The 23,295-nt window shown below is 40.9% G+C and overlaps 1 protein-coding gene across 2 annotated transcripts in view; it reads right to left on the bottom strand.

Moving 5' to 3' along the window:
• PRKG2 (protein kinase cGMP-dependent 2) overlaps nt 1–23,295 on the bottom strand; it is a 109,313-nt gene that overhangs the window by 85,479 nt on the left and 539 nt on the right. The window contains exons 1-2 of one of the 2 annotated variants that reach the window (XM_066385713.1): nt 22,831–23,295; nt 11,910–12,383 (exon numbers count right to left, since the gene is read on the bottom strand). In XM_066385713.1, the coding sequence (XP_066241810.1) occupies nt 11,910–12,370 (461 nt within the window). In that variant the 5' untranslated portion in view covers nt 12,371–12,383; nt 22,831–23,295. The remainder of the gene's footprint in view (nt 1–11,909; nt 12,384–22,830) is intronic. The other variant, XM_066385714.1, reaches the window with a different exon arrangement.

The following is a 23,295-nucleotide window of genomic DNA, read 5'->3' on the forward strand; positions in this document are numbered from 1 at the left end:
GCATGAAATTCTCATGTCAACCTCTCTTACCCTACTGCCCATGTAATTAAGTACAGTAATAATTTAATCATGTTTACTGCTACTTTATGCTTACAACAAACATTTTCCCCTTTCATAAATGTGTGCAGATGACCCTATACCCATGAGTATCGAAGAACAGAGTTTAATAACAAAATGTTGAAAACAACCAAACCTTACAAGGAAGTTAATCTGACACACTCAATGATATGCATAAGCATCATTGTTCTGCATGGTAATTAGGTAGAAATGGTAAATAGTTCCCTTAAATGTCTGTAAGGAATATTGCTCTTACATCGCCAAACTGGATATTTCTGGATTCAGCTGCACGAAAGCCTGTTCCTCTTATAAAACGGTCCTCAATGGTCACTGCACATTTAGAATCGTTAGGGGAACTCTTTATAACTCCTAATGTTCAAGGCTCTTACTTCAAACCAATTTAATCAGACTTCCTAGGGGCTAGATGCAAAAATCAGCATTTTTTAAAATACTCATCAGGGTTACTATAGTGTGCACTTAAGATTAAGAATTACAGCTTGTTGCCCTGGCCGGATAGCTCGGTAGGTTCGAGTATCGCCCCGAAGCACAGAGGTTGCTGGTTACATCCCCAGTCAGGGCACATACAGAAACTGATTTATGTTCCTGTCCCTCTCTCTCTTTCCCTCTCTCTCTCTCTCTCCCTTCATCTCCCTAAAATCAATAAAATAAACATTAAAGAAAAAGAATTACAGCTGTGAAGAAGAAAATGCAAGGGAGTCTGAAGCTGTCTTTTCCCCATGGATTCCTACAGCGCTGGGAACAGGCCTCTACTGAAGGCTCATCAAGAAATCAAGTATTATTAAGTAATTAACAACAAGTGATTAAGTAACAGTAATTAATGTTTGTCACAAGACTCAGTCATATCTAATTCTCCTTTGAAGATAACTAGTAAATACAAAAAAAGAAAAATGATTGCTCTCCTGTCCCTCCTCCCAGCATCCTTGTGTGGAACTTGAAACACAGCCCAGCACTCAGGGGTACGATGCCCAGTCAGCCCCAGGACTCGACTTTTATTTTAATTGTGGTAAAATACGTGTAACTTAAACTGTACCATATTAATAACTATTTAATTTTTTCCACATTGATTTGAGAGACAGAAAGTAAAGGGGGGAGGGAGAAAGGAAAAGAGAAAGAAGCATCAACTCGTTCCACTTATTTGTACATTCACTGGTTGTTTCTTGTAAGTGCCCTGACCAGGGATTGAACCTGCAGCCTTGATGCACTAGGACGATGCCCTATCTACTGAGCAACTCGGCCAGGGTCCCATTTTAATCATTTTTAAGTGCACAGTTCAGTGGCATTAAGAATAGTGTCATTATTTTGCAATTTTTGCCACTATCCACCTCCAGAACTTTGTCATCTTCCCAAACTAAAAGTCTGTATCATTAAATGATAATGCACCATTCTTCCCTCTTCCCGGCCCCAAGAAACCTCCGTTCTATTTCATGTCTCTATAAATTTGACTGCTTATATAAGTGGAAAAATACAATCTTTGTTTTTTTGAGGCTGGCATATTTTACTTAGCATAATCTCTTCAAGGATCATTAATGTTGTAGAATGAAAAAGGAAGGAATTCCCTTCCTTTTAAGAATAAATAATATTTCTTTGTTTATATATACTACATTTTGTTCATCTACTCATCCACTAATGGATGGATTTCTGGGTTGTTTCACCTTTTGGTTATTGTGAATAATGCTGTTATAAACATGTATGTCTTTAAGACTCTGGACTTTTTATGTATAGCTTTACATATCCAGCATGGGCAAGATTCTTAGCCAAGAATCTCACATCAGAGAAGCAAAAGGTCATAGTGTACCAAATTCTAGGATGGTTCCATGATCTTTGTGTCACACCTTGTATCATTATCTCCCCTTGAGTGGGGATGGAACCTGTGACTTGCTCCTCACCAACAGAATAGAGAAATGAGGTTGGGAGGGTCACTCAGTGTATGCTGTGTAAGACTTCACCTGAGTCAACTCTAAAGAGCTAGCCTCGAAGAAGTAAATGCCATATGGTGAGAGGCCCTGCAAGAGGGAGATACAGGAGGGAACTGAGCAGCCACTAAGGAGTTGAGAGTAGCCCTGACCTGACAGCAAGAAACTGAGGATCTTCGTTCTACAACCACATGGAACTGGATACAGCCAACAATTATGTGAGCTTAGAGAACTTCTTCTACCAGAAAGCTGCTAGTTGACACCTTGACTGCAGCCTTGTGAACCCTGAGCAGATAACCTAAATAGCAATGCCTAGACCTTGGACCCACAGAAATGCTGAGGTAACAAATATGTATTGTTTTAAGCTGATAAGTTTGTTATACAACAAGTTTATTATACAACTCTTGTTATACAGCAAGAGTGGGAAACTAATACACCTGGGTATCTCTGAGTTTCCATTTCTGAGAAATTTCAAGTAGTATCTTGTTTTGCTCATTTTTACTGACTTTTTTCTCATCTCACCTGGAGAGAAGGAACTGGAAGCTACACAAATCTTTCTTTCATATTTCCCAGAGCTTGATCGATAAACCCCCCAAAAAACATCAAAACTGATGCTTGAAATTTGCAAATCAAAATTAACGTGGCAAGACAAATACTCCTAGAAAGATTAAAAGGAAATTGGCGGTTTATGATCACTCACACTTTAGTATGGATTATATATAAGACATACTCTGCCTGACCAGGTGGCACAGTAGATAGAGAGCATTGACCTGGGATGCTGGGGACCCAGGTTTGAAACCCTGAGGTCACTGGCTTGAGTGTGGGATCATAGACATGACCACACTGTCACTGGCTTGAACCTAAAGGTCGCGGGCCTGAAGCCCAATGTTGCCAGCTGGAGCCCAAGGTCGCTGGCTTGAGCAAGGGGTCACTGGCTTGGCTGGAGCTCCTTGGTCAAGGCACGTATGGGAAGCAATCAATGAAGGCCTAAAGTGACACAACTATGAGTTGATGTTTCTTATCTCTCTCCCTTCCTGTCTGTCTGTCTCTCTCCCCCCCACCACCACCCCCACAAAACAAACAAACAAAAAACCTGTCAAACAAGCCTATGCTGAAAAATCTACAACTAACAAATACTTCTCAGTGGAGTCAGCATGGAGAGGAGGAGACAAATTATTTTAAAAAGAGACTTTAAAGAAAGGAAACAGTTTTAGTCAAAGGATAAAAATTTCAAGTAATGTTTCTTTCACATTTTATACAGAAGGTACTTTCAGAGTCTAAAAACTGAAAAGCAATATTCCTGGCTTCAGATCTTTCCCCTTCTTGAGAATTTTATTGCAGGTTAAATCCCAGAAAAGATCAGGTGACAGGAGCTAAGCGGCTCAGGCTTCCAGAAAGGAAAGGGAGGCTCTCCTGGAAACTGACTGCTCCACTGATTAGGAGGCAAAGTTCAGTGACACTTCCTTCTGATTGGGCAAGCAAAGAGAAAAGGCCACAGTCTTCTCAACTACACTGTTTCTACTGCACTCTTTCTGGGAATCTAGCAAGGAAATGGGCCATGTCCAGAATGGCATGAAATGTTTGTGACCACACATAAGATGTGTGCCTGGCCTGTGGTGGTACAGTGGGTAAAGCACTGACATGGAACACTGAGGTTGCCAGTTCGAAACCCCAGGCTTGCCTAGTGAAGGCACATATGAGAAGCAACTACTATGAGTTGATGCTTCCCACTCCTCCCTTCTTTCTCTCTCTCCCTCCTCTCTCTAAAATGAATAAATAAAATCTTAAAATACAATACCATAAAACAAAGACAATTAATTAAAAATTATTGATCATGTTTCTATAATGCTTTTAAAAACGTATCATTTACTACTTAAGAGGCATTATGCTACATAAAATAAGAAAATCATTAATACTAAAACTAAGAAGAGAATGTGAGAGTCTGAGAGGGGCTGAGGTGAGGGTGTAGGATGAGGGAAGCCTAGGGGTCTCTGGCTTCCAGAGAGAGAGAGACGAAAAGCCAGGACAGGAAGTGAGAGATGCTGGGTGCCAGGACTCAGAAAGTCTGAAGAAACTTATTTAACTTCAAGATGTCAAGGCAGTTGCTATTTAATTTCTAGAAGGTTCTTCAGTGCTGTGATCCTTACCTCTCCCTTGTTTTGAAGCATAACAACATCGTCCACCCCCTTCCCCTCCTCCCAACTCCAACAGGGAGCCAGCCACATTGTAGGCAGCACCACCTGTCGCACACCACGCTAGAGAACACACTCCTGATGTCAGTCCACTCAGATGGGAAACGTAGTTCAGGAAATTACCACAGCATGGTCTTGAACAAGCTGTTGACTGACTGCGCTTCCATTTCCCTTTTGGAATACCAGAAACACGACACTCGCCTCACCAGGCAGAGAGCCCATCTGCAGCCTCCACGAGCTAGTGTACCCAAAACAACAAACATCTAGCAGTTAACCGATGACTTGGTTTTCTCGCCCCATCCCTGAATAGCAAGCTAGTTCTGACCTGAATGTCTACAGATACATTATTACTATAAAACATAACCTTCTGTTTTCAAACATTCTGACCACTTCCAGCAGAACTGTCACCTCGCTGCCTTCACCCACGACTTCTGGCCATCAGATCACACACTCGAACTTTTCTCTTCCTCCTTCCCTTGTGAACGTTCTTTCTTTTTATTATTTCTATTTTTTGCTTTGCTGAGGATCCAGGTCAAGGCAATAGTATTTATAAGCTTATGTATGAACTTCTTAATTGTCCAACTGATAATTGTCTGTATATGCACTCTTAAAAATCCTTAATAGCCTATGTAAAATCAAGATCTAGAACCTCTCAGCACATTTAAGTTACTATTTCATAGAAGAAAAACAAAGTTTCTTGCCCTCCCATCCCCAGAAAAAAGTTTCCCCCTACTGCAAACTGCCACCAGGACAGCATTTTCTGGAAGCATTATTTTCAGGTAAAAATAACAATAGTAGAGAGACATTTGTAATCACACCAAAAAAAAAAAAAGCATTAGAAAAATATCTATTTTGAATTATATAGTATTTAACATTTTACAAGGTTTCCCAGCTAAAATTTGAAGAGTTCTCTAATTTTCATCTTGGAAAAGAGGTATATAGGAGTTGTTAGAACAGACTTTAGATAGCGGCTTTGCATTGTGGTTCCAATATTAAAAAGATAAAAACATAAAAAGTCTAACCTTAGGCAAGTTATTTAATTCTGCTGACCTCAGTTCCTCATATATAAAATGGGGTTGACAATAATATCTATCTTACAGGATTGCTGTGAGGTTGATATGACCCAATATTTGTGAAGCATTCAAACTGGTGCATGGTACAAAATTAGGAATATATAAATGTTGTTATTATCATTGCTATTACTGTTATTCCACAGAAACATTCCCGCATCTCTATAATGCACATTCAAATGCACAGCACTGCTTTAGAAAAAGAAGCACAAATAATAACAAACATCTTCCACTCCCCTTTTCCACGTTATATTTAAAAAGATGACTCACTAGCATTTTCGGCTTTTACCTATTCTGCTCATGGGGTGGGAGAGACAAATGAAACTAATTGCCCTTCTTAAAACTAGGGTCAATCCACTCATCCACTGATGGGCACTAGGGCTGTTTCCAGATCTTGGCTATTGTAAACAATGCTGCAATAAATACAGGTGTGTATGTCTACTTTTGAATCAGTGATTTCGTGTTCTTAGGATATATTCCTAAAAGTGGGATAGCTGGGTCAAACAGCAGATCCAAATGGAATACTACGTGGCTGTGAAAAAAAAGAAAATCCTACCTTTTGCGACAACATGGATGGACCTGGAGACCATTATACTAAGTGAAATAAGCCAGGCAGAGAAAGAAAAATATCATATGACCCCATTCATATAAGGAATCTAATGAACAATGTGAACTAAGGAATGGAATAGAGGCAGAGGCGGGGTCAAAGGGACCAGAGAGAAAAGGGAAGAGAGGATGGGATCAGAGAGGGGAAAGAGATTAGTGAAATTATGAATACATAACACAGAGACAAAGAGAGCAGGACAGCAAATCCTGGAGGGAAAGGGGGAGGGAGTTGGGGGGAGGGGACAAAGGGGAACATGGGAGTGGGGGGAGGGAGATATATTCGCTGGGACAGTTGAATCTATGTAAACACAATATATTAAAATAAAATAAAAAAACTAGAGTCAACATCTGAAGTCAGAGGGCAAGTCTTTGTCTTATCTTGCCTTTTCGAAAGAACAATAGTTTCAACTGATAGTTCGAGCTTTCTTCAGGAAAGGCAGGCCAGCTACTTGCCAGATGTCTCTGATTAATGTGCCTGTGTTCCACCAGACATTCAATGTTAAGATCATAATTTTGCTCTGCTGGTGCTGAAGTTTGCGAAACAATGTCTATGTGAACAGAAAATTTCATTTCAGTATAACATCTGACCCCTGGATGTATGGTTGTCCTGGTTCTCAGGGCAGAGTCAGACATGAACAGAAATGCTATCTGAGCTTTCTCCTCCTCCTTTGCCACTGATATTCAGTTCTCAGCCTTGAAAAGCACAGTGCTCATTGGGGAGCCTATTTGTGCCCTCCATATATAACATAGCCTGTGCCATCAAATGGATCAATCCCATTCTCTGTGTTCTTCTCACACAAGTCTGGGCTTTGAAGATCCAGTATGTGGTGAGCGCTGATACAATGAGTAAGCTCTGTACAACTCTGCTTGGAAGAAGCCAGGAAGCACAGTCTGTCTTCTATCAATCAATGCAGTGGATCAAATAAAGCAGACTGACGCCCAACCTGGCCTGGCATGAGGCCTTTGATCTTTACGGGAAGTCTAGGAACATTAGGATGGTAGAGGGAACAAACTGCTTTCAATGTCAAGAATCTTTTCTTAGCTCTACAAGTCCCCTGTACCTGTTTCCTCACTTCTCTGGTAAGTGGGGTGGCATAAAACAATCTCTAAGGTTCTAGCTCTGAAGTCGGCTGATGTCCACCACAGTAAGTTTACATCAAAGATCGGGTTGATATGTTGCAGTGCTCTGACTCATCCTGATTTATGATACTTGGGAAAGGCTGAGTACCTACAATAGAAATGGGCCACACGCCCACACAGTGTGTGCTTCTGAAGATCTAACATGGCCAGTGGGCACAAAGCCAAAACACTACAAAATGCTGTCATATATTGCAGGTTTAATGTCACTTAAGAGTGATTCCACATTGAGCCCACCTCAATGTGACAGCCATACACTGACTTTCTGTGATTTTGTCCTTTAACAGAACACAGGTCTTACTTTGTCTACAAAGTTTTCCCAAATTTCACTAGGTCATAATTCCCATTTCAGGGGATTAGCACTTGTTGTCAAAAACACATACTGTAGAACTGCAGTCTCCAAGTATCTATTACAGTAGCCATTGGACACTTGTGGCTATTTAGTTTTAAAATTAATTAAAATTAAAATTTCAATTCCTTAGTGGCCAGATCCCCATTTTTATTGCCTATCCATTCTTTACAACACAGATTACAGAACATTTCCAGCATTGCACAAAGTTTTATTGGACAGCACTGAATTATTCTAAAACCTGATCTTAAAAAAGGCAACCCTTGAATTTTGCAAGAGACAAATTTCAAGAGCTGCCCCATGCCAGTAGAGCATATAAATCCCTCCACATAAAGTGAGGAGACACAATTACGTGTATGGTTTGAGCTACCCCTTCGAGACCTGCACATATGCTTGATAGGTACACAACAGCAGAGTTGTCAGCAGCAGGCTGCCTGACAGGTGATGAGGCTCATTTGTCCTTTACAACACATTTGAGCACAGCAGCCTCGGCAAACTCACAGGCTGCTCTGGCATGGGTTGTGGGTTTCTGGTGAATTACTGAATCTGAATCTTTAAATTCCAAATCTATCATCCCCCCATTGCTATTCTCTGGCTTCTGCCAATACTTCATGTCTCCCTACTCTGGTTGATTGCAGGAGGGCTGAGCTCCCCTAACCTTCTTGCTCACTGTTAAGTATTCATTAGAAACTTTTTTTTGAGAAAAAGATTGAAAAGCTTTCAGATCCAGGTTGGAAGAAGGACTTTATCCAGAATGTCACTGACACATATTAGTAGGAATAAAATTAATCATAAATTTAGCCAGGAGAGTTTATAAAAGGTCAACAAATAAATCATGAGGCTAAAAATAAATGAAAGAACAATTGTGATGGATATCTTTTTTTTTTAATTTTTTTACAGGGACAAAGAGAGAGTCAGAGAGAGGGATAGATAGGGACAGACAGTCAGGAACAGAGAGAGATGAGAAGCATCAATCATTAGTTTTTTGTTGTGACACCTTAGTTGTTCATTGATTGCTTTCTCATATGTGCCTTGACCATAGGCCTTCGGCAGACCGAATAACCGCTTGCTTGAGCCAGTGACCTTGAGTCCAGGCTGGTGAGCTTCCCTTTTTTTTTTTTTTTTTTTTTTTTTGCTCAAGCCAGATGAGCCCGCACTCAAGATGGCGACCTCGGGGTCTCGAACCTGGGTCCTCCGCATCCCAGTCCGACGCTCTATCCTCTGCGCCACCGCCTGGTCAGGCTGTGATGGATATCTTAAATATTCTAATACTAACAGAACTTCTTGGAAAAGTAGCCAAACCAATAGATACTGACATCATCCTTTATCAGTCAATGATGCTTCCATCTTTTTAAATGATCTAACTTCTAGAAAACTGTTTCTTACAAAAATTTTCATAGACTGTAAAAAAAATATATAAAACTATTCAAAATATACTTATGGCTTTTTTCTAAAATTGAAACTATTTGAGAATAAAAGATAAATTACAATATTGAGCACTTTAAAAAAATTAGAGATATGCAAATCTCTGAAGTGATGATGCCACCTGTGTTTAGCTCATTATTCCAGAGCCTAAGGAGAGATTTTCCAAGAAAAAAATGAAGCACAAGCTTCACACATGAGGCACAAATCAGTCAAAGAAAAAGGATTGGTTCTCATATTTTAATGAATTTTCAATTTAGAACCACAAGGCTCTATAAAATCAAACGGAGTATTAGGACACGAATGAGCTAGTTTGGTCTCCTTAGGACTTAATCATTAAGAAATCAATTAGCCTGGCCCTGGCCGGTTGGCTCAGCGGTAGAGCGTCGGCCTGGCGTGCGGGGGACCCGGGATCGATTCCCGGCCAGGGCACATGGGAGAGGCGCCCATTTGCTTCTCCACCCCCCCCCTTCCTCTCTGTCTCTCTCTTCCCCTCCCGCAGCCAAGGCTCCATTGGAGCGAAGATGGCCCGGGCGCTGGGGATGGCTCCTTGGCCTCTGCCCCAGGTGCTAGAGTGGCTCTGGTCGCGACAGAGCGACGCCCTGGAGGGGCAGAGCATCGCCCCCAGTGGGCAGAGCGTCGCCCCTGGTGGGCGTGCCGGGTGGATCCCGGTCGGGCGCATGCGGGAGTCTGTCTGACTGCTCTCCCCATTTCCAGCTTCAGAAAAAATACAAAAAACAAAACAAAACAAATCAATTAGCCTGTTTCTTAATCATGACCTTAACAAAGATTTGTTCCCATTTGGCTTGCTTCTTTTTTTTTTTTTGTATTTTTCTGAAGTTGGAAACGGGGAGGCAGTCAGACTCCCACATGCGCCCAACCGGGATCCACCCGGCATGCCCACCAGGGGGCGATGCTCTGTCCATCTGGGCCCTTGCTCTGTTGCAACCAGAGCCATTCTAGCGCCTGAGGCAGAGGCCACAGAGCCATCCTCAGTACCCGGGCCAACTTTGCTCCAATGGAGCCTTGGCTGTGGGAGGGGAAGAGAGAGACAGAGAGGAAGGAGAAGGGGAGGGGTAGAAAAGCAGATGGGCGCTTCTCCTGTGTGCCCTGGGTGGGAATTGAACCCGGGACCCCTGCACACCAAGCTGATGGTCTAACACTGAGCCAACCGGCCAGGGCCCCATTTGGTTTGCTTTTATGATGAGGGGAATCACTGCTAAACCTTAGTCAGGAGCTATAATGTCTTTCCTGTGTCACACACACTACAGGCAGATGGTTTGGCCCCGAAATTGACTGTGTGCAACTGTTGATTTTTTTTCCCTGGTTATAATAGAATAAAAAATTAAAAGGAATGTGTTTATCCTGGATTGTTCAGTCACCTAACACCAGGAAAATGGTGTTTTGCTTCAAGACAGACATACATCTTTGGAACAAAATAACTGAACATAATCTTCATTCAAATAGAGAAACTGATAGAATAAGCAGGGAGAGAGTCAAAGAAATGAATTTCTATTAAATTCTCTTATACTTCTAGATACACAAACTCACTGCTATTTGAAAGATTTGTTTTGTGGGTAAATAATATGTTGTGCTTATGTATACATATATAGTAACATAATGTATAATATTTCATATTGCTATATGTGCATATATGTCTGATATATCAGAAGAGAATACTGGATAATGTTCAGTTTTGGGGAAAAAAGCATTAGTTTGTAACATTTATAATTTCTGAATTTGCACCATTAAAAATAAGCAGTTATTAAAGAGAACAAATTAGACCTTTCTAAACTAACTATTAATAAAAAAATCTTGCCTTAAAACACTCTTTTGAAAATGAGACTTCTTTTAGCCACAGAATATTATAATTAATAACCTACCATGACTTGTTTCTTTAACAAATACTTCTTGGTCATCACTATATGGCGTTGTCAATAAATTGATGAATTAAATCTCCCTTTTTATCTGTTGTCAAAATTAATCATTTATTTGTTTAAATCTAATGTTTCATCTTGATTTATATTACTAGTGTCGGTGAATAAATTAAAGTATATTTTAATTTCACAAATCTTGCATTTTACAAGAGAGATCCAAGCTCAGACTATCAAAGCAAAAGATCTAATTTCAATAAAGACTCATTTAAAAATAATGTAGAAAGAAAAGGCTAACTCATGATGTTTCTACTCAATCTTTTCTGGTTAAGAAATTAAAACTTTAGCCAGAAAAGAAATGTTCATGCTCACACACACACACACACACACACACACACACACAGACACACACCACATGCACAAGAATACTGCGGTATTTACATGTTCTTTTAAAAATCCTTATTTCTAAAATTAATTCTAGCTCTTAATTGTTCCTGCTGCCTAAAATGTCCTTTTACCTTGTTTATGCTCCTTTTTCTCCTTTGGATCTCACAGTTAAAGGTCACCTCCTCAGCCAGGCCTCCACAACAATCTCAATCTGCCTCGTTGCCCTTCTCTACCCCTAATCCCAGACACCATTCACTATACATTGCTTTACGACACGTCATTTATCCTAATTAATAATTACACAATGTGTACTTGTTTCTGTGTGTACTATCTATCTCTCCCTAGAAAGGCTCTGTGTCTATTTATTTACTGATACGTACTTAGCATCTGACAGTGGCTTGAAGACAGTAGTAGAGTGCTCAATTTGAACTATGGGATGAAGAAATGAACTCATCCCCTTACGAGGCTCCAGCTTACTCCTTTTTCATAAATTGGCAGACTAAATGCTAGGAAGTGGTTTTGCTATACATATTCATAATTCGTTGTAATTTGTGTACATTTTTAAGTTCATTCCTATACAAAGAGGGAGGGTAGACATCCTAAATTCACCTCTTCACTCCTCAAGGTTTTTCGAGATAAGGTAGATGACTTTCCTGAAAACAGTTCCTCAACTGTACATATCATAAATCAAAGGTAAAGTACAATTTCTGCTTTAAAGAAGTTTTCCTTAAAAGGAAAACCTTTTTTGCCCAACAAAACCATTTTAGAAGTCCCTATATTCCAATATCCAAAACGGTTACTGCTGAAGAGACTTAATGAATATCACTAGGGTTTCATAATATTAAGGCCATCAGGGTCAAAAGAGTACAGGAACGTCTTACCTGGAGTCCTTTCTGACTCTTGCTTTCTCAAAGGAAAATTCAGGGGGTTTGTTGAGATCATAGGTTCGGGTTGTTGGCTCAGCAGACACCCCAGCCTTTGCTCCCCTCCTGCTATGGAGGGAGACCAGTCCCGAGGACTTCCGGTGGACCTCCAGAGGCACTTTGTCTGGAGAGGCCTGAAGCAGACTCCCTCCCTGTATGTGCACCACATCCTGAAGCTTGTTCAGCTGGATGCACTTGTTCTGGAGCTCCTCTGTGAGCTCAGCGATGGCCACAGTCTGCTTCGACAGCTGTTCCCGCAGCTCCTTCAAATGGTACTCCCGCTCCTGGATCTCGGCATCCTTCCTCCGTACTTCTCTCTCCAGTTCGGTCACCTTGCTCTGCAGGGCATCAATGGTGAGGTTCAGGGAGTGGCCATCTGGATGCTTGGAATGTTTGGGTTTCACTGAACCATTTCCCATTTTGCTCAAGGACCTGAGAGAGGGTACAGAATTGGGAATTACCAAGCAGAGTTTCTCGTCTCGACACCCCCACCGCTCCTCTCATTCAGATCTGTTTCAGAAATAGAAACAGAGACATCTATGTTTAATAAGCAGTAAGTTCCTCATGACTCCAGAAGGAAAGCTATCAATCCATCTCCTTTCCACCTCCAGGAGGAGGAGCTGGCACTTGCTTTCATTGTACCCGGTCCCTTTGTTGGCACCAGTGTCCCACGTGAGCCTTTCGAACAAAAATCTGTGTTACCTGCTGTTCTCTTTAGTCATTCTCTCCGGACAGCTGTCAAAAACATCACAACAGAACTGCGCCTTGGACGCCAGCATGGCAAAGATAAAACGCCAACAAGCAGCTACCGCAGCAGAGGCCTGGAAATGTCACAACTCTCAGAGCCCCCTGCGCAGCTACACCGGCTACACGAAGAAACCTTCCCCACATGTAGAAAATAACACATCTGCATTCCGCAGGAGGAGGCAGACTTGAGGTTGCTCTCTTAGCACTTTTATCCTGCCACGTGTACCTGGTAAGTTTTGCATTTCTGATAATGCTCCCTGTTTATTAAAAAAAAAAAAAAAATCCTTCCGAACTGCAGTTACTAGAAGGTAAAACAGAGGTGTGGAGATTCTTCTACATCCTTTACTTTGAATCGTAAAGCCAAGGTTGCCCAAAAAATGGTACAAGGCTCCATTTTTTCCTGTTAAGAATATCCTCAGTATAGGCTCCAAAGTAGTCACTCATCCAGTGAGTCTTGGGATGTGAAAAGCCGATCAGAATGATGAACACTGATTTTAGTGGATTCAGAAATATTTCTTAGTTCAATAGCTATGTATTTATTTTAACACTCATTAAAAAATATAGATATACTGGGCATCACAGAATTGTGATCTCATTGATACTACTGCTTAAGTGGAGGCCAAATTAGGTAATTAGGTTTAGTACTGAGTCAACTCAGTGAAAACAGAAAATAAATCATCTGCAGATTTAAATAAGCACATGTGAGCAAAACCAAAAAGAACCGAAAGGGTCAAGTTGGAAGAATACTGCTTTGATTATTTATAAGTTTGAGTCTTTTCAGGCTACCTATTTAAAATTCATACTTTTGCATTTGCAGGTTTTGATAGCCATAACCCAAGAAGCATCACCATACTTATAAACTAATTTTGAATTATCTCTCATGATCTAACATCAGAAGAGACAGATGAAACTTTGAAGTTATATAATCCACACATTCTTGACCCTCTCACTATCCAAATTTCAAACTCAGACAGAAATGAAATTCTTCGACTTTACTTCACTAGCTCTATCAGAATAATCATGACCTCTACAACAATAAATATGGACACACAAAGATGTAAAACAGCCTCTAAATTTCAAACAGATGCAGCCCAATAGCCAATGCAGGTCACCTAAGATGGATGGTACAAACAGAAAATAAATGTACTTATAAAAGGAATCTTGCAATACTCAGATATTCCTCATAGAGGTCAGGTTCAAAGCAGTCATTAATAAACATTAATCTACAGAGAATTGCCTTTATATGTTGCAGGATGTGGCAGGTTTCACCTTTAAGTATCTGTTGACTTGGCAGCATTTACAGTTCTTAGATATTAAGAATACATAAAAAGGTTGCGGAGACTGGAATTCAAAGAAGTGGTCCTGAAAACTTGTATCAGAAATAAACAATTCAGAAGACATTCGATTGGGACCAAAAGATGACTTTGAATGAGATTCTGAATGACAGGCATGAGAAGGGTGCCCCCCCAAAGGGAAAGAAGGTATCTGAAATTAACATGTGCGCTCGTTTTTAACATGCAGCTGTGAGCCATCTTCTAGACACACAGTTTTGGTTCATGGGAAAGTGTTCCAAAACCAAGACAGGATGAAAGAGGAGTCAGAGAAAAGAAAATCGGCCTCTAAAGAACAAAAATGAGTATGATAAGTTTTAAATCTAATATTAAACTAATTTATCCTTTTTTTCATCGAACAATTGTTAACTAAGACCTGTCATGTACTACTGTATCAGGCGCATGGCTCCATGAATTTGTAGTTAAATTTGACACAGAAAACAGCTCTAGCATTCTAAATATGGAAAAGCTTAGAATCACGTTTGCTCTATGCACGGCATTTAAAATATTCTGTACCAATCCAGTAATTTTACAAACCTGAAACACAATTAAGTAGAAGATGTTAAATTCTTCCAAAACACCAATTATTCTCTGGTTTTAATGAAGTCAGTTTGAAAGCTATATAAATCTTTCAAGTTATTTAGAGTTTCAAAGAGAGGTAAAATGAAAGTAACTTGTCTTTTAAGTCACTAATTGAAGATATGTAATAAGTTACCGAATGACACAATAATGTCTGATTTCTTAGTGAGTTCACCCATTTCAATTTTGCTGTCCCTCAAGCCAAGGCTTTAAGTGTCTGCGTTCATAGAACCTAATTGGATTCACTCTTCTTCCTGTATTAGCCATTAAGACAGATAAGCTACTTCTCAACTATGTATTGCTAGCCACAAGGAGAAATGAACCACAGGATGTTCCTCCATCAATCTAGCAGCTGTAGGTTATTAGAATCATTCTTATAATCAGAAGCAGCACACAAAGTAATAAGAAATGAGTTTGAAATAAAGATCAGGATTTAACATGAGCAATGAATGGTAGCTATCCAGGGTAGAAAAACAATCTGCCCTTCCCCAGCTGTGTAACCTTCTGTGAATGACGTAGAATTCTTGGTTTTCTAATCTAGAAAATGGATATAATAATATCTATCTCATAGGGATTATTACAAAGATGTTAATAAGGCATCAGGAGCTAAGTCTGACAGAAGTAAGAACCAGTAGCTCTTTTTTTTTTTTTTTACAGGGACAGAGAGAGAGTCAGAGAGAGGGATAGATAGGGACAGACAAGATAGGGACAGATAGACAGGAATGGAGAGAGATGAGAAGCATCAATCATCAGTTTTTCGTTGTGACACCTCAGTTATTCACTGATTGCTTTCTCATATGTGCCTTGACCGCGGGCCTTCAGCAGACCCAGTAACCCCTTGCTCGAGCCAGCGACCTTGGGTCCAAGCTGGTGAGCTTTTTGCTCAAGCCAGATGAGCCCGCGCTCAAGCTGGCAACCTCGGGGTCTTGAACCTGGGTCCTTCCACATCCCAGTCCGATGCTCTATCCACTGTGCCACCGCCTGGTCAGGCAGACCCAGTAGCTCTTCTACTACGTGAAGAGACTAGGCACTCAGTGTCCTGTGAGGAAATGCTTGGAGGGAATCACTGCTGGGTGGGACAGTAGTCTGGTAAACTGGAGGTCTTCCAGACAAAAGGTCTTTAAAGATGCAAATTATTCCCCTGGCAGGGGTAGGGATCTTACTCTGACTGAATTACATCTTTCATTAAGAAAAGAAGTCATTGGGATGGGCTCTATATTTTCATTTCAAATAAAATTCTCTTTAAAATAAAAAGAAAAGAAAAGTCATTCTGGAGCAAACTGTTAAGGGAAGTCTGCCAAAAGATGGAGACAAGAAAGCTTCATGAATGACCCAGTCCTGTTTCCAGGACTGCAAGGACTCCTATTACAAACTGTAATTTCCTCAGGTGGCCTTTATTTACACATATTGCCGTGAACTCCACCTAATTATCTTTGAAGGCAGCAAAGAATAAAGATGGTTCACTGTAAAAGCAATATTCTGCACAGCCTGGGACGAGAGAGAGGAATAGAATGAGAGATGGCATTTAGCAAGGGGAGAGGAAAGCTATACAAAATTATCTATTATTATTGCATTAACTTAATCACTGTTTAGGAAATATCATTACAAAGGTAACTAGAAAAGACTCGGAAAAAGCAAAACTTACTATGAAGGCTCTTGCAGGCAGATTAACACCTGGCAGCTAATGTGGGAGGAATCAGGTTTTGTTGTTGTTTTTCCTCCAGCCCTGAAGTAGTTGGAAACCAAAATCTTGGCTCTGAGCTAGAAAATATCTATTTCTCTCTCTACCCATCTGGAGCCTGATATAAAAATATATATACACACATAGGTACACATTTATACATATCTGTACATCTGAACACATGGGTCATGGTATACTGCTGCCAAAGGTTACAAAGCCAGACTCCCAATCCAAGCACTTGCACTGAGCATGAATATACCCTAGCACATGATTTTAATAGAAAAGAGAGATAGGTACAAAGACAGAGCAATCGGCAAATAAAATATTGGTCCATATTAGTTAGAGCTGGTAGAGAGTTAAATGAGATAAACCATAATAAGAATTTAGAACAGTGCCTGACATAGTGTGTTTAATAAATATCAAATATTACTATTACTATAACATGTTTTACCCAACAAAATAACTTACCTTAGTAGAAAATCATATTGCTCAAAAAGTCTGTACTAAACCAACACAATATTATCAGAGAACAAAGTCAGAGTGCTGGTACTACCCAACTTCAAGACTTACTATAAAACTGCAGTAATCAACACCGTGTGATATTGCTGAGATTAGACAAATAGATCACCTGTACAGAATAGAGAGCCCAGAAATAGACCCACACAAATAGAGTCAACTGACCTTTGAAAAAGGAACAAAGACAATTCAATGGAAAAAGGACAGTCCTTTTAATACATGTACTGGAAAACTGGACATCCCATATGAAAGAAAAAGGAAGGAAGGAAGGAAGGAAGGAAGGAAGGAAGGAAGGAAGGAAGGAAGGAAGGAAGGAAGGGAGGGAGGGAGGGAGGGAGGGAGGGAGGGAGGAGGGAGGGAGGAGGGAGGGAGGGAAGGAAGGGGAAAGAAAGGAGGAAAGAAAGGAGGAAGGAAAGGAAAGGAAAGGAAAGGAAAGGAAAGGAAAGGAAAGGAAAGGAAAGGAAAGGAAAGGAAAGGAAAGGAAAGGAAGAGAGAGAGGAAGGAAGGAAGGAAGGAAGGAAGGAAGGAAGGAAGGAAGGAAGGAAGGAAGGAAGGAAGGAGAAAGAAAGGAGGAAAGAAAGGAGGAAGGAAAGGAAAGGAAGAGAGAGAGAGGAAGGAAGGAAGGAAGGAAGGAAGGAAGGGAGGAAGGGAGGGGTAGCAAGGGAGGAAGGGAGGGAGAGAGGGATGGAGGGGAAAGAAAGAAAAAAATAGAATCTAGACACAGACCTTATACCTTTCACACACACACACACACACACACACACACACAAATAGCTCAAAATGGATCAAAGACCTAAATGTAAAACACAAAACTGTAAAACTGCTAGTAAGCAATATAGGAGAAAAATCTAAGTGATCTTGGGTTTGATGATGTTTTTAGATAAAACACCAGAAGCACAATCCATGAAAAAAAAAAACTGGTAAGTTGAATTTCATTAAAGTTAAAAAAGTCTACTCTGCAAAAGACAGTATTAAGAGATGAAAACAGTTATAGACTAGAAGAAAGTATTTGCAAAACACATATCAAATAAAGAACTGATATCCAAAATATATAAAGAACTCAACACTCAACATGGTGGATATATGTCTTTATACATTTGTCCAAACCCAGAGGAAACAAACTGATGGAAAAACTGGCAAAAATAGAAACAGACATTTCACCACAGAAGATACACACATTGTAAATAAGAATCTGAAAAGATGCTCAACATCATATGTAATTAGATAATCTCAAGTTAAAACAATGAGATACCATTACACACCTATTAGAATGGCCAAAACACTGACAACACCTAACACCTGGAGAGGATGTGGAGGAGCAAGAATTCTCTCCTTGCTAGTGGGAATGTGAAATGATACAACCACTTGGAAAGACAGTTTGGCTGTTTTTTACCAAGCTAAATAATCATACAATCCAGCAGTCATGTTCCCTGGTATTTATCCAACTGATGTGAAAACATATATCCACACACCAAAACCTGGGTGTTTATAGTGGCTTTAATCATACTTGCCAAAACTTGGAAGCAACCAAGGTGTCTTACAAATGGGTGGATGGATAAACAAACTGGTAGACTCAAGACAATTAAATATCATTCAGTGATGACTGTCTGACCTGTGGTGGTGCTGTGTGTAAAGCATCAACTAGAAAGCTGAGGTCACCAGTTCAAAACCCCGGGTTTCCGGGGTTAAGACACACGCGGGAAGTAACTAGGAGTTGATGTTTCCTGCTTCTCTCCAACCCCCCTTCTCTCTCTCCTCTCTCTAAAATTAATAAATAAAATATTTTTTAAAAATATTATTCAATGATGCAAAGCAATAACTATCACACCACAAAAAGACATGGAGAAACTTTAAATGCGTATTACTAAGTGAAAGAAGCCAATCTCAGAAATCTACATACTGTATGATTCCAACTATATGACATTCTGGAAATGACAAAACTTGGAGACAGTAAAAAGATCAGTGGTTGCCATGGACTTGGGGAGATGGAGGAAGGAAGAAATACATGGAGCACAGGCAATTTTAGAGCAGTGAAACTATTCTGTATGATATTGTAATGATGGCTACATGTCTTCATATATTTGTCCAAACCTACAAAATATACAACACAAAGACGGAACCCTATTGTAAAATACATACTTACGCTATAGTAATGTAGCGATACTGGTTCATCGGTTGTAACAAACGTACCACACTAATGCAAGACATTAAGACAGGGTATAGGGAGCATGAAGGAAGTATATGGATACGCTCTGTACTTTTCACTTAATTTTTCTGTAAACCTGAAACAGCTCTAAAAAAATTAAGTCTTTTATTTAAAAAAATAATGTAATAAGGAGTTGAATGCAAGAAAGCTGATGGCCTTCAGGGAAAGGGCTGAAATGCATGATGGGTAAAGAGTGATGAGAAATGAGGCTGAAAAGATACTGGAGCAAGATAGTGAAAAACTTCATCATATATCGTGTTGTAGTATCTGGACTTTAGTGTAGGTCAAGTTTCTTTCAAGTTATATGGTCATATTCATACTTTAGAAAAATGGCTTTCTTGGCAATAAATATGGAATGGAAAAAAAAAAGAGTTTGGAGGAAGAAAGACAAAGTACAAGGCTATTGCAGTAATCCAAGCAAAGGTGATGAGGACCAGATTACGGCCAGAGTTCCAACCTTATTCTCAAGTCCTAAACTTCCTGAACTCAAGAAAAAGAATGAATCATTTCCAAGGTAGCCAGAAGAGAAAAACATTATCATAAGAAATATGGTAAAAACAAAACAAAACAACAAAAAACTATAAGTATAAATAACTTTGCAATTTCCTTCCCTTCAACAAATCATGAAAAATAGATTACTTTTCACAATGTGGGCAGTATAACCTGCTTTTATAGATAGTCTCCTAAAAACACATGAAACATGCATTTGGTGTTATCCTTAACTTCATTTTACCAAAGTTCTTTTAGAAAATAATTAACTCACTGAATATATAGATTCCTGCTTCTCCATGAAGCAGACCACACACAGTTTTCCTTGTGTGAAAGCACAATTCCATATCATTGCCACAATTAAAAGGATCTGTCCATCTGATCTTGTGACTGTTGACCTGGAACTCTGGTTTGAAATCTACTGCTTCTTCTCTCTGTCTACAGCATCTTAATTTGGAGAGTAATTTTCTCTTGTCAGGCAGTCATACAAGCTTCTCACTATACCAGTGTCAGGTACTCCAGGGGCTGGCTATCTCTCTGAAGTGCAGAGCAATGTTCACAGTGAATTTTAAAATGACTACATATCCTAGATTTTCACTGCCAAATTTGGTAGCAGTCCATTCAGTTGTTTTTTGGTAACACAGTATCAAATAAACAGGCAAACAGAGAGAAATGTAATTTTATAGATGTAGTTCAGGAGACTGTAGCTTACAGAATTTGAATGGTGATAAAAAACAATAAAGATTTGGAAGTTTTCATTATGGCAACTGGGTAAGAGGTAATGTCATTAACCAGAATGAGAAGCAGATTGTAAGGAATAAGAGAGGGAGTTTAATTTTGGACATATTCAGTTTGAGAGACCCGTGGAGTTCAGTCGGCAGTAAGAAATGAAGGACTAGAAAATGAGAAGAATGGAACTGACACAGAAGTAGAGACTAAAGAAGTAGATGAAAGTGCCAGGGATTGGCAATGAGGAGAGAAAGAGTGTCTAGGTCTGTATGAAGTTTGAAAGAAAAACTAGAGACAGTATGAGAAGAAGCCATTTTTGTTAAACATTAGAGAGGATTTGGAGGGATTAATGATAAAAGATAAGAATTATGGAACCCTGCAGGGGCAGAATCTCAAACGTGGTAATTAAATGGGGAGTCAAATGATTCCAATGTTTTGATGTAGGAAGGCTTGGAAGAAGGTAGTACTATGAACTCATTCATTCATTCAAAAATAAATAGAGTACAATGTATGGGCTGGGTACTGTGACACTGAACAAAGTCCAGGGTATGAGCCTGTTTTATGGAGACAGAGTCTTCATATGTTAAGTTTGAGGTGTCTGTGGGTCATCAAGGTGAAAATATCTAGCAGATAGTAACAAAGAAAGGTAAAGGCAAGAGATCTCTTCACAGAGGTAAGAACTGAAGTCCCATTCATAGATGAGCTCACTAAAGGAGAAAAGAAAGGAATACCTCTATTGTTATGTATGTACACTTAGATAATAGCAGTGGATATTACCTATAGGTGAATAGGACAAGCAATAACAAAGATGGAGAAAGTATACTTATACAACTAAGAGATCTAGGAAAAAGTCTCATGGGGGCCACGAAGATAAAATCTTTCAAGAGGTGAGCAGGCTTCAGTTCACATCCCAAAGACATGTCAAAGCAAATGACATCACAGGGGGAAAAGCAATGAATTTAGCCTTTCATGAGAGAGGATAGAAACTGGAGTACAAAGGACCATGGAAGAGCCAATGCTCAGAAAAGGGACCTCAAGATAGTATCACGGTTCATGAAATAGATTTTACCAATAGTGGAAACTTGAGAATTATTTTTAAAGCCAGAATAATGAACCAGTGATGGTCAAGAAAATTAAAACACAGGAAAAGAAGGGATAATTAACATGAAAATGGCCTAGAGCAGTGATTTGTAACCTTTTTCATCTCATGGCACACTTAACTAATGACTAAAATTCTATGGCACACCAAAAAATATATATATATATATTTACAGCTCTGACCAAAAAATATAGGTATAATTTTGATTCATTCACACCAAATAGTTACTGTGTTGGTTATTGTCATTTTTAAAGTTGACAATCTAAGAGAAAAAAAGAGGTCAGTGACCCTGACTAAACTGCCAGGTACTTCATTTTTTAAAATTTTTTGTGGCACACTGCTTGAAAACTGCCGGCCTAAAAGAGGCAAGACAATAGGGGGTCAAAAGCCTTGGGCAACAGCCAGGCAACAAATGTCTTCACTATGAGGTGAATTAGCCTCATTTGTAAGGATTTCAGAATACTAAAGTGAAGTATTTCACATAAAAGAGAAAGATCTCCGCGGACTATCTTTTTATGTCCTTTATTCATAGGTGCAGAATGTTCCAATGGAGATGGCTTCCAATTCTCCAAGGAAAATTATCCACAATATTAGCTCCTCCTGTATAAAATTAAATAGGAGCACTGGCAACAGACGCTGTACTTACTGTATGTAGGTGGGATGACCACCTTTCATAAAAGAGACAATAATCTCTAAGAAACATGGTGTGGGGGGGGGGGCAGATGAGGTGGGGGGGCAGATGTACATTGCTCTCTTCTTTTATAAAAAACGCTCTAGGAACTTCGGGGACAAGATGAAAATAAGGAAACCAAGGCATCTGTCAGATCTTTCTACCTGTTAATTCTGCCTCTGCTGTTTCTACTCTTAGCTCTGGGCTCAAATGCTGTGGATTTGCACCCTAAATTTTCTCAAACTCTAATCTATTGCTTTTTCTCTCATCCCCAAAGTGGCTGGTTTATTGCTTTTATTCGTTTGCTCTCGTTTCCTCATTACCAGGAAATATAGAGTAAGAAATGTGAAAGCGCCTCACAGTGCTGGGAGTACCACAGAACACACATACAAGTTTACAAGGACTCCTAAAGTCCTTGTCCGAGTACTGTCTCCTAGCAGCTACCCAAAGCCCCGAGAAGCGGAGCCGGGAGCGCACGCCCTGACAGCAGCGCGGAGCCCCCAACCCAGACCAACTCCCCAGGCTGCTCCCGGGCTAAAGGCGTGAGAACGCCAAAGCATCCCCACTGGGGTTGAGCTCTCCCCTTCCTCCCTAGCCGAGCTGCTTAAAATCAAGTAGCGTTCCCCTGGTCCCAGGAGCTCACGAAAGGCTGCCCCATCACGCGAACGCAACGTGTGCCCACGTCCACGCGCAAACAGCACAGGCACGAGACTGGCTGGGTGTGGAAAAGATGCGCACAACGTGCGAGGCGCACAGCATACACACGCGCGTCCCCCAACCTCGTCCCTCCTGACGCACCCCGGTGCCCGAGCCCCCAGCCCCGGAACCTCACCAGACGGCCAGGTAACTTTCCAGGTGCGCAGCTTGTCACCCCGGCGCGACCGCCCCCGCGTCTCGGCGTCCTCTCCCACGCCGCCCTCCCCAGCAGCTTTCAGCGCCGGAGCCGAGCGCAGGGCTGCCCAGCGCGCCGGGGCCGGGCGCAGATCAGCTCAGTCCGCCCAGGCCGTGCGCACGGCGCGCCGCGCGGCCCCGAGGCTGCCGGGACCGCCGCTCGGACTACAGCAACCGGGGCAGCGCGGGCGAGCGCGCTGCGGGCAGGAGCTGCGGCGGCGTCGGTGCTGCCGCCTGGCTCCTCCGCGGGGGCCGGTGTAGAGGAGACGCGCGAGGAGGGCGGGGAGGAAAGGAGGGAGTAGAGGAGGAGAAGGAGGGGCGTGGGGGTCAGTCCGGGCGGTGGCGCGGCGGAGCAGGGAGCCGGCCTCCCTGAAAGTGGGATCACCGCGCGCGCACCCACACCAAC

The sequence above is a fragment of the Saccopteryx leptura genome, chromosome 5, assembly GCF_036850995.1.
Source record: "Saccopteryx leptura isolate mSacLep1 chromosome 5, mSacLep1_pri_phased_curated, whole genome shotgun sequence".
Taxonomy (NCBI): domain Eukaryota; kingdom Metazoa; phylum Chordata; class Mammalia; order Chiroptera; family Emballonuridae; genus Saccopteryx; species Saccopteryx leptura.